The sequence below is a fragment of the Loxodonta africana genome, chromosome 3 (assembly GCF_030014295.1).
Source record: "Loxodonta africana isolate mLoxAfr1 chromosome 3, mLoxAfr1.hap2, whole genome shotgun sequence".
NCBI lineage: Eukaryota > Metazoa > Chordata > Mammalia > Proboscidea > Elephantidae > Loxodonta > Loxodonta africana.
Window position 1 is genome coordinate 128,080,056 of NC_087344.1, and position 15,460 is coordinate 128,095,515.

Sequence of the window (15,460 nt, forward strand, 5' to 3'; positions counted from 1 at the left end):
AATATCATCAGTCAAAACAAGATCAGCGGTTGACTGCAGAACAGACCATCAATTGCTCCTATGTAAGTTTGAGTTGCAGCAGGACAAAATTAAAACAAGTCCATGAGAGCCAAAGTACAGCCTTGAGTATATGCCACCTGAATTTAGAGACAATCTCAAGAATAAATTTGACACATTGAATACTAATGACTGAAGACCAGATGAGTTGTTGGATGACATCAAGGACATCATACACGAAGAGAGCCAAAGATAATTTAAAAAATAAGAAAGAAAGAAAAGACAAAATGCATGTCAGAAAGGATTATGAAAACTGTTCTTGAAAATACGGTAGCTATAGGGCTTTTTATAGGGCTGTAGGGACTTTTTTTTTTTTTTTTTTAGGGACCCTGGTCTCAGCAAACATCTAGCTCAGTTGGCATAACATAGTTTATAAAGAAAATGTTTTACATTCTATTTTGGTGAATAGTGTCTGGGGTCTTAAAAGCTTGTGAGTGGCCATCTAAGGTACTCCACTGGTCTCACCCTGTCAGGAACAAGGGAGAATGAAGAAAACCAAAGACACAGGGGGAAGATTAGTCCAAAGGACTAATGGACCACATCTGCCACAGTCTCCAGCAGACTGAGTCCAGTGCAACTGGATGGTGCCTGGCTGCCACCACTGACTGTTCTGACAGGGATCACAGTAGAGAGTCCCAAACAGAGCTGGAGAATAATGTAGAACAAAACTCTAACTCACAAAAAAAGACCAGACTTACTGGCCTGACAGAGGCTGGAGAAACCCTGAGAGTATGGTCCCCAGACACACTTCCAGCTCGGTAATGAAGTCACTCCCGAGGTTCACCCTTCATCCAAGGATTGGACAGGCCCATAAAATAACACAAGACTAAAGGGGCACACCAGCCTAGGGGCAAGGACTAGAAGGCAAGAGGGGACAGGAAAGCTGGTAATAGAGAACCCAAGGTCAAGAAGGGAGAGTGCTGACATGTCATGGGGTTTGTAACCAATGTCACAAAACAATATGTGTACTAATTGTTTAATGAGAAGCTAGTTTGTTCTGTAAACCTTCATCTAAAATACAATAATAATAATAAAAGAAAACAGAGTAGTTAAAGCAAAAGGAAGAAATGATGAAGTAAAAGAGCTGAACAGAAGACTCCAAAGGGTGGCTCGAGAAGACAAAGTATTATAATGAAATGCTCAAACACCTGGAGTTAGAAAACCAAAAGGAAGAACACACTATTTCCCAACATGAAAGAAATGAAGAAAAAAAAATCAATCATTAGGTTGTAATACTGAAGAATTTTATGGAAAAAATACTCAATGCCACAGGAAGCATCAAAAGAAAATGGAAAAAATACAGAGTCACTGTACCAAAAATATTTGGTTGACATACAACCACTTCAGGAAGCAACATATGGTCAAGATCCTGTGGTACTGAAGGAAAAAGTCCAAGCTGAATGGAAGGCAGTGGCGAAAAACAAGGCCTCAGGAATATGACAAAATACCAATTGAGATGTTTCAACAAATGGATAAGCTGCCCTGGAAACACTCATTCATCGATGCCAAGAAATTTGGAAGACAGCTACCCGGCCAACCCACTGGAAGAGATCCATATTTGTGCCCATTCCAAAGAAAACTGATCCAACAGAATACTAGATTATTGAACAATACCATTAATCTCACACACAAGTAAAACTTTGTTGAAGATAACTCAAAAAGGGTTACAGCTATACATTGACAGGAAACTGCCAGAAATCCAATCCAGATTCAGAAGAGGACATGGAACAAGGGATATCATTGCTGATGTCAGATGGATCTTGACTGAAAGCAAAGAGTACCAGAAAGATCTTTACCTGTGTTTTATTGACTACGTAAAGGCATTCGACTGTGTGGATCATAATAAATTACCGATAACATTGCAAAGAATGGGAATTCCGGAACACCTAGTTGTGCTAATGCTGAACCTGTGGATATACCAAAAGGCAGTCATTCCAATAGAACAAGGGGATATTGAGTGGTTTTAAATCAGAAAAGTTGTGGGTCAGGGTTATATCTTTTCACCATATTTATTTAATCTGTATGCTGAGCAAATAATCTGAGAAGCCGGACTATATAAAGAATGCAGCATCAAGATTGGAGCAAGACTCATTTACAACCTGCAATACACAGATGACACAACCTTTCTTGCTGAAAGTGAAGAGGACTTGAAACAATTCCTGAAGATCAAAGACTACAGCCTTCCATACGGATTACACCTCAACATAAAGAAAACAAAAATCCTCACAAGTGGACCTATAAGCAACATCATGATAAAAGGAGAAAACATTGAAATTGTCAAGGATTTCATTTTACTTGGATCCACAAAGTCCATGAAAGCAGCAATCAAGAAATCAAACAACATATTGCATTGGGCAAATTCACTGCGAAATACCTCTTTAGACTGTTAAAAAGCAAAGATGTCACTTTGAAGACTAAGGTGTGACCGACCCAAGCTATGGTATTTTCAATCACCTTATATACATGTGAAATCTGGACAATGAATAAGGAAGACTGAAGAACTGATGTCTTTGAATTATGGTGTTGGTGAAGAATACTGAATATTTATACCATGGACTACCAGAAGAATGAACAAATCTGTCTTGGAAGAAGTAAGAACGAACAAATCTGTCTTGGAAGAAGTACTGCCAGAATGCTCATTAGAATCAAGGATGGCAAGATTTCATCTCACGTACTTTGGACATGTTATCGGGAGGGACCAGTCCCTGGAGGAGGATATCATGCTTAGTAAAATCAAGGATCAATGAAAAAGGGGAAGACCCTCAACGAGATGGACTGACACAGTGGCTGCATCAACGGGCTCAAACACAGCAACAATTGTGAGAATGGACCAGGGCCAGGCAGCATTTTGTTCTGTTGTGCAAAGGGTCTCTATGAGTCAGAACTGACTCAACAGCACCTAATAACAACAACATTAAGACCAAGACAGTATCAATCTGGATCAGATTATTATAAATTGAGATGTTAATTGGTATTCAAGCACAACCACTAAGAAAAGAACTCAAAAATATGTAGTAAAAGAAATGAGCATATTAAAATGGTACAGTATAAAATATCTATTTAACAAAGAAGGCATTAATGGAAGAATTGAGAAACAAACGTGTATATGACATACAGAAACAAATAGCAAAATGGCAGAAATCCTTGCTTAACTTTAATTACATTAAAATTTGCTGTTGTCGTGTGCCATTGAGTTGATTCCAAATCATAGCGACTCTATAAGACAGAGTAGAACTGTCCCATAGGGTTTCCCAGGCTGTAATCTTTATGGGAGCAGATTGCCAGGTCTTTTCACCTGTGGAGACACTGGCGGGTTCAAACTGCTGACCTTTCTGTAATCAGCTGAGCAATTAACCTTTGCACCACCAAGTCTCCTTACATCATATGTAAATGAGCTAAACTCTCCAATTAAAAGGTAGGCTTTTGTAGAATGCTTGAATAAAAACATGATCCAACTATATATTCTGTATATAAAAGATTCACATTAAATCCAATGACACAATAGATAGAAAAGATATCCCATGCAAGAAGTGACCAAAAGAGAGTTGAAGTAGCTATAATTACATCAGACAAAACAGACTTTAAAACAAAGATTATTACAAGTCACAAAGAAGGATATTATGTAATGATTTTAAAACATCAATCCATCAAGAAGATAAAACAATTATAAACACATAAGAACAAGGCTTCAAAATATATCCAGCAAAAACTGAAAGAGCCAAAGGGAGAAGTAGACACTTCAACAGTAATAGAGCCTTCAATATCCCACTTTCAATAATGGATAGACAACTAGACAGAAGATCAGCACATAAATAGTGCACTCAACAGATGAGAGACGTCCTTTACCTGTATACTAACACGTTAGGAGAAAAGTCCTGCCAGCACTGAATGCCCTTTCAATTATCTGCTCTTCCACCTATTTTTTATACTAGTAAATCAGAAGAGTAATGCTTATTCAAAGCAAATATTCACGACAAAATTTTTTCTTTGCTAAATATGAATGTCTTAACACTAAAATGGTGAACTTCAATTATCCCCCATTATAAAGCTTCCTTTGACACTAACATATAGAAAGCCAACTATACATTAGATAACCATCATAAAATTCCCACTAATACTACTGGTGGTTTACTTCTAAATGATTATACCACAGTTTAAAATAATGTATGATAAAATTATTAACTTATGGTTAAAAGTGCAAAGGAAATTTGTTGAACAATAAAGTATACGGTAGGTACATTTCCAAGTATCTTTTTTTTCTCCACAGCATCTTAAAAATTAAAATGATTGACATGTTCATGTCTTTTTTATTAAAAGCAGCCTCAGCCATATTTTCTCTGAAGAAATGCATTGTAGAAAATTAACTAAACATAAGAAAGTAAAAGGAAATGGGAATATTAAGTTTCACATTCTATTCTCAGCTAAAAATCTAGTTCTCAACACTTCAGCTTAAAATGTGTTCTACTCATTTTCAATCCAATTACCATGGCTACATAAAGAAAAATATAAAGCAAAGAAGATACAGAGTTTTCTTCAAGATTTCTAGTTATAAAAAGAGCTAATTGCCTTTTCCATTTTTTCTCCAAGCTAATTTATTATATCAGCTAATTTTACTCTCCAAACTTACTCTAAATTGTAAATGCAAATCTTAAGTTTAAAAACATTAGGAAACAACTTTTTTTTTTTAATCTTATAATAAGCTCTCATTAAAGTTTCACAACCTGTTGGTTTAACTTTTACATTGAATTACCAAAACTTATGGGACAAGATAAAAAAGAAGACTCATTAAACACTTAGCTTCGTAATACCAATACTTAGAAACCTCTTTTATTAATTTTTTTTTTATATTGGTATGCAACCATGAGCATTTGCTCACATTTACTCTTCCTTCAGGTTTGTTTGTTTGAATATTTCCAGGTAAAATAAACCTACCCATGACCCATTGCACCATTAGCTGGCTTTACTATAAAAGTTTTCTGCTTCCGTTTTTTCTTCAATTCTTTCACATAATTCTGAAATTGAGTATATTCGGCAGGGAAAATCCATGTTCGAGGAACAAAGGTATAATCCAGAGGCCGAGACTTTATCATTCTGTAAATTAGAGATAATATGGAAAATAATTTCTACCCAAACTTTTCTAAATTTTCTCTCTGTGCCACTGACATTTCCCACAAAGATTTAAATTCTCTCCATTCCTTTATGTATTCATTCACATACTGACTCATTTAATAACGGTCTATTAAGCATCCATTATGTGCTAGGCATTGTTTTAGACCTTGGGAACAGACCAGTCAAAAAAATAAGACAAAAATCTCTACCTTTGTGGAATTTACACATCACTAGAGCAAATATTTGAGTATATACTATGTGCTAGGCCCTGGGGTATTAAGATAAGTTAATATGGTCTCTGGCCCTAGGAATTTACAGATAGGCTAGCAATTCTACAACAATGTGACAGGTGAAACAATAGCATAGTAAAGCACCATGTGGAAGGAGTCATTAACTCTGCCTCACGGATGGGTGAGGGGAATAAGGAATGCTTCAAGGTCAAACGCTGTTTATCTTACTTTTTTAAAGATGATTTTGAGCTTTCTGGGTGTCACCCTTAGGGAGCACTTTTTGACTGCCCTCTCCTCTAGTGGTTTTTAGATTTTTTAACTACTTCTTTGAGAAAGCCGCATGAGGCCTCTGAGGTAGCAGAAATTTTCTTTATATGGACTACCTATATTTTTGGTTTTTGGCTAAAATGCCCATCCTGATATTTTTGTATTTGCTACAAATTAGGCTGCCTATTTAATACTCAATTTAGATGAGTCAGAACAGACTTGATGACAAGAGGCTTGGTTTTTGTTTTTGTTTTAGGAATTGTACAAAACTCGTCACCATCAAGTCAATTCTGATTCATAGCGACCCTATAAGATAGAGTAGAGCTTCCCCACAGGGTTTCCAAGGAGCAGTTGGTGGATTCAAACTGCCGACATTTTGATTAGCAGCCAAGCTCTTAACCACTACGCAACCAGGCTCCTTAGGGATTATACTAGGTATAAAATGTTTACTTTCAATTAATACCAAATGTTAACTATTCTGTACATATAGATTTCCAAATAAAAATCAAGAAATTATGAAAAAGATTTTAAAATATCATCTATTAATGAAAATCTGATTGTTTTCAAAAACAAGTCTTTTTTCTAAAGGTGTGGAAGTCTTTTATAACATGAGATATTGCCCCCAATTGAGAGTGGTAACAACTAAAATGAAACCATAATGTATGGTATGAACAGCAGTAAGCCTAAATTCAGGACTAGGGTGTGGAATACATCAGCCACACTACTTCTACACCTGGAGCTTCATATACTTATAATTTTTCATGTGCTTCTTCGAGACAACTCTATAAGAAAGTTGTTTCCACTATGAGCAGGCAACTAATTCCTAACTGTATCTGTCAAATCCAGATTAAGTAACAAGCTAAATAATCTGAGTACAAAATAGGGTAACACTGACTGGTTTAAAACACACATTATAAATCTAAAAGACAACAGTAACAATGCTAATGTCTTTTTTTTGCTTCCAAAACCTTTAAATGCATTATTATATATTTAACAATGACATGAAATTAGATCAAGTTAACATTTTAATTAGATCAATGTGGGGAAAAAGTCCAAGAATACATTTATTCAAGAGAAATACCTTATTCCATTTAGGTAATCTAGAACAAACTGATATAAATATACCCACTCCTCACTTGCTGGCATGGTTAGGTTTTGAAGACTAGGTCGTTCCATAAAAATTGGCATTATATGAAAATGGATGAACACATCAGATCACAAAATGGAGGATGACTATATCCTTGCATAGCTGTCAAATTACATTATTACATAACTGCCAAATTACATCATTAAATAACTGCAAAACCACTGAGAATCATGGCCCAGCCAAGTTGACATATAACTTTAACCATCGTGGCCGGTGTTACTCTCACCTCACACCTCAGCGTTCATTATTGCCAGACATACGTTGTTAATGTGCAAAATAGTCAGACAGTAGATTTTTTACTACTGTCATAAATGCGAAATGTCAGATAACATGATAGTCAATAAGTGAGGAACAGATGTATAGCCTCAAAAGACACATGCAGTTTTACTTAGGAATTTGGGAGTCTGGGATAATTCTTGCTCATAGCTCTGCCATAGATTTACTAAATTATATTAAACAAGTAATTTAATTAATTCTATTTTTATACCACTAGTCATAACTTTTTAACTAATAGGAAACTATATTTTCCTTAAGGAGAATGTCAAGGATTCTATAAAACGAGAAATTTCCTATTTGCAATCACCAGATACCTTCATCCCCTCTCGACCATATACACGTCTGTCTTCTAGAAAGCAGCCAGAATGATCTTTCCAAAATGCAGATCTGGTCACATTACCACTGCCCCAACTTTTCACTCCCACTTCCTCTATGGCACTTAGGATAAAGACCATAATCCTGTACATCACCCTTCAGCCTCATCTCTTCCCTGTTCCCATGACTCTGTGCTCCAGCTGTACTTGGCCTTATTTCAGTATTTGACTGTTCATGTTTTCTCCCACCACATGATCTACGTTCATGCTATTCTTCCTGCCTGGAAGGCACTTACCTACCATCTTCACCAGTAAAGCTCAACTCATCATCATATTTCATATTCATATTTCTTTGCTTTCTCAAACTGTCCCACGTGTCCCTAATTAAGTCAGAAGTGCTTTAATATTCACTGTTTTAAAACTATGCACCTCTACTTCTCAGCACCTATCACATTACAATTTATTGTTTTAAAAGCCATAGTCTGCTTTTGATTACCTCATGTGCCCAGAGCTCAGCACAGTGCCTGGCATATATCATTGTTTTTGTTAGGTACCATGAAGTCACTTCTGACTCATAGTGACTCTATGTATAACAGAACATTGCTCGGTCCTGTGCTATCCTCACAATAGTAGGTATGTATGGCATACAGTAGGTAATTAATAAATATATTTTAAATGAAAGTAAATAGATTAAATAAAATACATATCCAAAACTTTACAGAGGTAATTCCTTTTCTTCTGAGGGTCATTCTTCTTCTTGTATTCCAATGTTAATAAACCATTCTACCCATACAATATTCTGGACACCCTGATGGAATAGTGGTTAAGAGCTACGTCTGCTAACCAAAGGGTCAGCAGCTCAAATCCACCAGGCGCTCCTTGGAAACTATGGGGCCGCTCTACTCTGTCCTACAGAGTTGCTATGAGTTGGAATCAACTCGACAGCAACAGATTTGGGTTTTTTTTTTTTTATATATATAAAATATTCTAAGCCACAAACCTAGGTGTCATCTAAGGAGTTTTCAAGTCCTGTAAATTCTACCTCCTTAATATCTTTCCGATTTATTCTCTCTTCCTCTTCCCACTGTCTCTCTTTTGGTTTAGATGCTCATTATTTCTTACCTACACCTTGCCAAACATCTCTTCACAGGACTTTCTCCATCTGGTCCTACTTTGTCTAGTCCATTATCCTCATTGCTACCGAGATTATCTAAAACCTATTACTTCTCTGCTTTAATCTATTAAGTAACCCCTCATTTCTCTCGGGATTAGATGAAAGGTTTACTGAGCAGATAAAGAGATTAAAGAACGAATTATTAAGTAACTCAATAAAATATAATACATGGCATACATGGCCTGACTTTTCCATATATTTCCAACATCATCTTGTGCCTCCCAATATCCTATATAACAATAGAATCCCAAACACGTCATGTTGGTTCAAGTCTCTACATATTTTCTCCTACTGTTTTTTTCTGACTAATCTCAAAGGGTGAACTCATATACACCTTTCAATATCCATCTCATACCTTAAATTCTCCAGAAAGCCTTCTCTGCCCCCCCCCAAAATGATCTCTCTCACCATCTTTGCCACCACCATATATTGACCCTACCTCTAACGTGGCATTATCAATCTGTATTCTGTGTATTCGTTTTTCCCCCTGATTAGAGTGAAAGTTTTAGGTAGGGACTAGGCTTACTTACCTTGTTTACTTAATAGTTAGCAGTCTCCAGGGCATTTAGCAGACATACAAAAACATTTGATGAATGAATGGATGCATAATTATAAACTTTCACATGAAAGTGTATCAATATTTCTTTAATTATACCCACAAGTTTACTAAGCTTTCTCTGTGAAAAAGGGTTCTATTTTTAAAAAGTTCTCTCAATTTATCACTCAACTTTCTTTAAACTAAAAAAATATAATCAACAGAAGCACAAAATAAATAAGAATTTTGCAGTTCATGTGGTAAAAGATTTGAGTATCTGTTAACAGTTTTCCCATAAAAGTAACTTGCAAGGTCAATGTAAATATTACTCTCAGAGATAAATATATGTCATGTATATCCCACGGTGCACATGTATGTGTGTGTTTATGTGTATCTGTGCACACACACACACACAGAGTACAGCGCCTGGCATACATAGATGCTCTATAGCCAATTTGAATACACACAAATGTCACATAATGCAAAAAAAATTATCCCTACAAGGTTTAACTGAAGATAAACAAGTATATGTCGAATGCTTCATACAGATAACCTCTTACATTTAAAAGAGAAACTTCTGGCTAGGGAAGCAGCAAGTTGCCGTAGAAAGTCCCTGACAATTCTGGAGAAGGGGATTCTGTTCCTTTTCTATTTATACATTTGACTTTGTGCAAGATATTCATTTCTCTGTCTCTTGTTTACCTCCACTGCAAAGTGAAGGACTAGAATGAAGAATCTTTTAAGAACCTTCTATCCCTAAGATTCTATTTCTGCCATCTAAATATTTCAAATCAATGTAACCTTGTGAAAAATAGCAATATAACATCTATAATGTAAATTTTCAGCAGGTCTTCTCTATTACAAGAAAATGAAGATTACTTGGTCATATTTCTTGCTAAGAAATCCTTCCTACAGATCTCTCCCATTCCTGGAAAATGGTTGATCCTCTGGAAAACAAAAAGGTAAAAGTTAATACTCTTTATTGACTTAATGAATATACTCATTTATACTACAATACAGTTAAATCCTTGAGTTTTATATTTTAATAAATTGGCAATTATTAATGCAAAAGATTTAAAATTAAATGACCTACACTGAATTTGTTGAATTAAAGAAACTATGGTAATCGGAGTATAAAATTGTAAATTTTAAAGAAATCAGAAAAAAAGGTGTTTACATAAGATGTTAATGTTACGATTGTCTGTAATATGTGGCAAATCAATGGCCAAACTATTTTTGGTTTTCTAGCTTTACTATATCCATACATATTAGCATTGCAGAAAAATTGGTGGAAAATGAACTTAACATATTTCTTCCCTACAGTCAATTTTGTATTACTCTCCACACTAACAGATGAAGAAAGACTATACAAAATGTCAATTGTCTAAAATCGTTTGTATTTGGCCTTTTAGTTTGATGTGTTTTCTTCTGAATATACATTTTTACTAAAACCAAGAAAACCAAACCCACTGCCATCGAGTCGACTCTGACTCATAGCAATCGTATAAGACAGAGTAGAACTGCTCCACATGGTTTCCAAGGATGCAATCCTTACAGAAACATAGTGTCACATTTTTCTCCTGTGGAGCAGCTGGCGGGTTCAAACCACTGACCTTTCGGTTAGCAGCTGAGCACTTAACTACTGTACCACTAGAGTGCCTCCAGTTTGTATTAACATTCTAAAATTAAAAGAGTAAAACCAGATTTCATTTATATGTAATGTCAGATATCTATATCTGTATCTGTATAGGGTCACTATGAGTTGGAATTGACAGCAGCAGGTTTATGTCTATATCCATCTATCTGTGTGTGTATACACACATAGTATATATATATGTATGTACCAAACGTGTTGCCATCAAGTCGATTCCAACTCATAGCGACCCGATAGGACAGAGTAGAACTGCCCCATGGGGTTTCCAAGGAGCCCCTGGTAGATTCGAACTGCCGACCTTTTGGTTAGCAGCAGAGCTCTTAACCACCAGGGTGTGTGTATGTGTGTGTGTGTACATATATATATATATATAAATATATATATATCTGACATTATAAAGTATTTCCACTTCCTGATCTCTCTATACAATCTATTCCACACCACGCATCTTTAAGAGCAATGCAAAACACCAGCCTAGGAAGAGTTTTCTTCCCTCATTTCTTTCTTAAAGATAGAAAGAGGTTAAAAATTAAGTGTGAAAAGAATGCAGGCTTCATGTAGACAGTCAATACAACTGAACAGCAACAAAACAGGTAAATCAAGTGAGTCAGAACTGAAATTTAATATATCAACAGATAAAGAACCCTAACTAAAAGAAATTATGGTGGAATTCATATAGTTCTCCTCATGACCAATAATTCATCAAGATTATTTTCCCACCTGGTAATTTTGCAGCTCCGAAATCTTTTCCTGCTGAACCGCTGAATCACACCATATAAGGTTACTTGTTTCATCCTCATCTGGAGTTTTCAAAAACCCCATTTCGTCTATTACCAAACGAACTGCAAGTAAACAGTTAAACCAGAATTAAAATACTTCAGATATATATTTATTGTGACATTTTAATACGTATACATTTGATACATAAATATTTTAGCTCATCGTATTTTACTTGCAAAATATCCATTAGTTTATAGCATACCCTTATTTTTAATTAGAACAGCTTTATCTAGGATCCAATTATACTCAAGAGTAACTGAGAGCTGTTTTTAGGTTACACCCAAAATCCTTAGTTTCAGTCATCTGAGATTTAACAGGTACAGAAAACTGCCAAAGGGTTTGGTGATTATTTATGGCACAATGAAAACACACACACAGTTGAGACAACACATCTATTCAGGAAAATGTACATTTACAGCTTTTTTTGTGACCTTGGGCTAGATATCAAAGGGCAAAGGTAAAAAGAGCCACTGGTCATCAGACCTATCCCACACTTTCCACCTCGCTAGTATTTTTAGCACTTAAAATGAAGTCACCTGTGTTGACTCAGGATATGAAATAATGAAGCAGAATTCACAGAAGTGATTTGGATACAGCCCTCCTCTCTGCTCCTACCTCTCTAATCCTATATGCTTAAGAGGAAACCCTCTTTTTAGTAAAAACTACTTATGTGCTGCTCTAGAATCACATTTAATATACTGACATTTTTCTGCCAAATAAATTTCAACTTTAGGATAATGATAAGCAAAATATTTAGGATAATTTTGGGGCTCCAACAGAATTCTGAGTATTAACAGAACAGTGTATCTATATAGCAGGACTTTAATGTTTTTTTTTTTACTGGTACCCTGTATGCGAGGAGAAATGGTAAAGGGATCATCTGTCCAAATGACTTGCCTCAAGTATGAAACTGATGACCAGACACTTGTTAGCCTCAAGTCCTGGGGGCTCTGGATTATTTTTTGCTGAAGAGGAGGAAAGGATTTTTTATGCAATGGTGCCTGAAATAACAGACAAAAAAGAAGAGGACCACAGTTGGGGGTGGCCACGGCAGAAGAAGGAATTGTTGAGTTGAAGTTGCTGTTTACCATGACAGGCTTGATGGAACTTGGGATTTGTCTGGAGGCCCCAGTGATAATATATAGCAAAGGGCCATTCCTTTCTCATCTGCCACAGATCACCATGCAACTTTAGGATCCTGAGGGCTCAGGAGCTGCTGTGACACCCAGAGCTCATATGGAGGGCAAGGGCACTAGTGACACCCGAAAGACACATTTAACTGGTGCACAAGCAGAAAACTTCAAAAACAATGCCAGAACAGGAGCTCAGGAGCAGACTTGGTACAGAGTTCATGAGCCATATTGCCTGAGAGCTCTTCAGAAATAACTGAGACCTTGATGAATGAAATGGAACTCCAGCAGCTATGGAGGGGTAGCAAAATAAGCTACTGAAATTTGGATATTAATGTATATACAAGTCAGTGAAAGCTGGGAACATTCAAGGTGTGTAAGAATTGTGGAAAAGATCCGCTCTCTAGATCCATAAAATCAAATGCATAAGGTAAGTCATACATAAATTTCCTTTATTGTAAAATTCAAAATTTGAAGAGCTGGACTTAAAATTTAACTTCAAAGAAAAAAATACAATGATAGAAATTAAACTGTTACTTTCTTCAACTTAGCAATTTAATCTTATTTTTGTTTGAACTCAAATTTTAGAAATCAATTGGTATGTTTTTAAGGTCATCTTCCTCCACTGCATAGAAAATCAATCCTTTTAACATGTCAGCTCCAAAAACAAAGGTTGTTGATAGCTAAAGCCTAAAATCTATGCTTTTAAATGTTGGTCTTTTAGGATATCTCTTTAAAAAAGAGGTGACATAATGGTCATCATTTTTAATTTCTACCAAATAAGCTCCCTACTGATAAAATAGGAGCCCTGCTGGCACAGTGGTCAAGCGTTTGGCTGCTAATCAAAAGACTGGCAGTTGGAATCCACCAGCTGCTCCTTGGAAACCCTATGAGGCAGTTCTACTCTGTCCTACAGAGTCACTATGAGTTGGAGCCGACTTGATGGCAACTTTTTTTTGTAATACCACCCATTTTTCTATCCATTTGCATACTTAGGTATCCCTCCTCAATCTTTCCTGTCTTCATTTAATAAAAATTGCAAAAAATACATTCCTTACAAATTTTTCCTACTTTTTTTTTTTTTTTTGCAATGACTCTTAGAGCTTTCAGAGGCTGTTCAGGAGTTGTAAAAGTGGGAATACACGTAGCAACTCTCTGAACTTCACAGACAGAAGACACCTTAATGTCCCTCATTTTAAATTTCAATTCTTATTTTATTTAGGCAACATAATATAGTAAATTCTACACAGAACTTATAATCAAAGTAAGTCAGGTTCAAGTCCTGCTTTTGCCAGCTGTGTGACCTTGGTTAAAGTATTAACTCTCACTGTGTTTCAGTTTCTTCATTTATTTTAATAGTAGTAATAATACTTCAGGTAACTAGCCTGTAGTAAGAGACATTATGAGCAATAATAGTATAAAAATTCCCAATATATTGATTATATGAATACTGTGATGATATACTACACTATTCCACAATGTGTCTCTGTAAGGAACTATGAGAGAAATTTCTCTCAATACTCAGGAATACAGTAAGTCATATTTACTCTGAAATACCAGTATTATGTCATCTTTTGGGAACTGTGAGTTTTATAATAGATTGTATTTCAATGTTTGCTTTGGTGGCCAGGAGATTCTGAGCCAAATTCATACCCATCTCTAACAACAGTGGGTCTCATTGAAATGTATTTTGTGTTCTGATCAGCCACTAGAATGATGCATTTTTCCTAAGCACATCTATACTTAAAGATTAGAGATACACTCACTGGTTTTTAATGTTCAGATTACTTTATACTTGATTTAAAAATTAAGTATTAAACAGAAACTTACATGTTTATCCTATCCACTAATAACTAAATCTTTTAGCTTACAATGATGACCTATTTGATTGATATGTAAAATATCTCATAAAAAAAATTTATAGGAAGTGTTTAAAAAAATCTACTCCATAAAGATAATTATCTCTCTGAATTTCTACATTATTTTTAACACCAAACTAATTTTTCCTACAGTTAGGAAAATCCCATGATTCTGAGAAGACCTACCAATTTCAAACTTTGTCCCAGCAACATTTGCTGTAATGGTTCCCTTCTTTTTCTTCTTTCTGACTTTTCTTTTCATTGTGCTTTGATAAGGCAATTCTGTATCCAGATCCAGGTGAGAGGTTCCCTGAATAACTTCAGTGGAAACGTAAAACAACTGGTCAATAAATTAACAAAAATTCCATTCCAGAGAATATAAATTCCCCCCAAACAAGGTAAAATTGTAACTCTGGTACTTTAAAGGTTCCCCAATTAATTTTTAATACTTAAAAAAAAATAGCAGTAATGATCTATAATACATTGTATTTTGTAACATGGTAAAGTTGATCTGCTTACCTCCTTCCTGAGGCAGAGATGGCATTATTGCCTATGCTAATTACCAAGCAGTGTGTGCCACTGTACCAGCTCTCAGAAAATCTGGAAGGCCTGCATTCGTCTAAGTAGGATATAGCCCCAAATCACCGAAAGTTCCTATCATATTATCTTGGTGGAATCCTCGGATTTCAGGGCACTGAAGTTATGAGATAAGAAGGCACCTGTAGGGATTGTAAAACAAAGTCATTTTAAAACAAAACAACATTTACAAAAAATTTTTGATACATGCCAATACCATTGTTTTTAAAAGTCAAGTAAAGGCAAAAGTTAATGTCTTCAATCAACAAATATTTGTTAATCAATTAATTAAACTTTATGCAAAATCCCAAGTGATGGTTCCCCGTCCTGAAAGAGTATATAGTCTAGTGGA

General features: G+C 35.5%; 1 protein-coding gene across 7 annotated transcripts in view; it reads right to left on the reverse strand.

The window, feature by feature from the left end:
• Positions 1 to 15,460, reverse strand: part of TTLL7 (tubulin tyrosine ligase like 7) — a 190,998-nt gene that overhangs the window by 85,109 nt on the left and 90,429 nt on the right. For 6 of the 7 annotated variants that reach the window (XR_010321419.1, XR_010321420.1, XM_023549428.2 and 3 more), the window contains exons 2-6: positions 15,052 to 15,251; positions 14,719 to 14,850; positions 11,484 to 11,605; positions 9,989 to 10,056; positions 4,990 to 5,148 (exon numbers count right to left, since the gene is read on the reverse strand). Coding sequence is in view for 5 of the 7 variants with exons in the window: in XM_023549428.2 (XP_023405196.1) it covers positions 4,990 to 5,148; positions 9,989 to 10,056; positions 11,484 to 11,605; positions 14,719 to 14,850; positions 15,052 to 15,076 (506 nt within the window). In the remaining 2 variants the exon portion in view is untranslated. The remainder of the gene's footprint in view (positions 1 to 4,989; positions 5,149 to 9,988; positions 10,057 to 11,483; positions 11,606 to 14,718; positions 14,851 to 15,051; positions 15,252 to 15,460) is intronic. The other variant, XM_064282155.1, reaches the window with a different exon arrangement.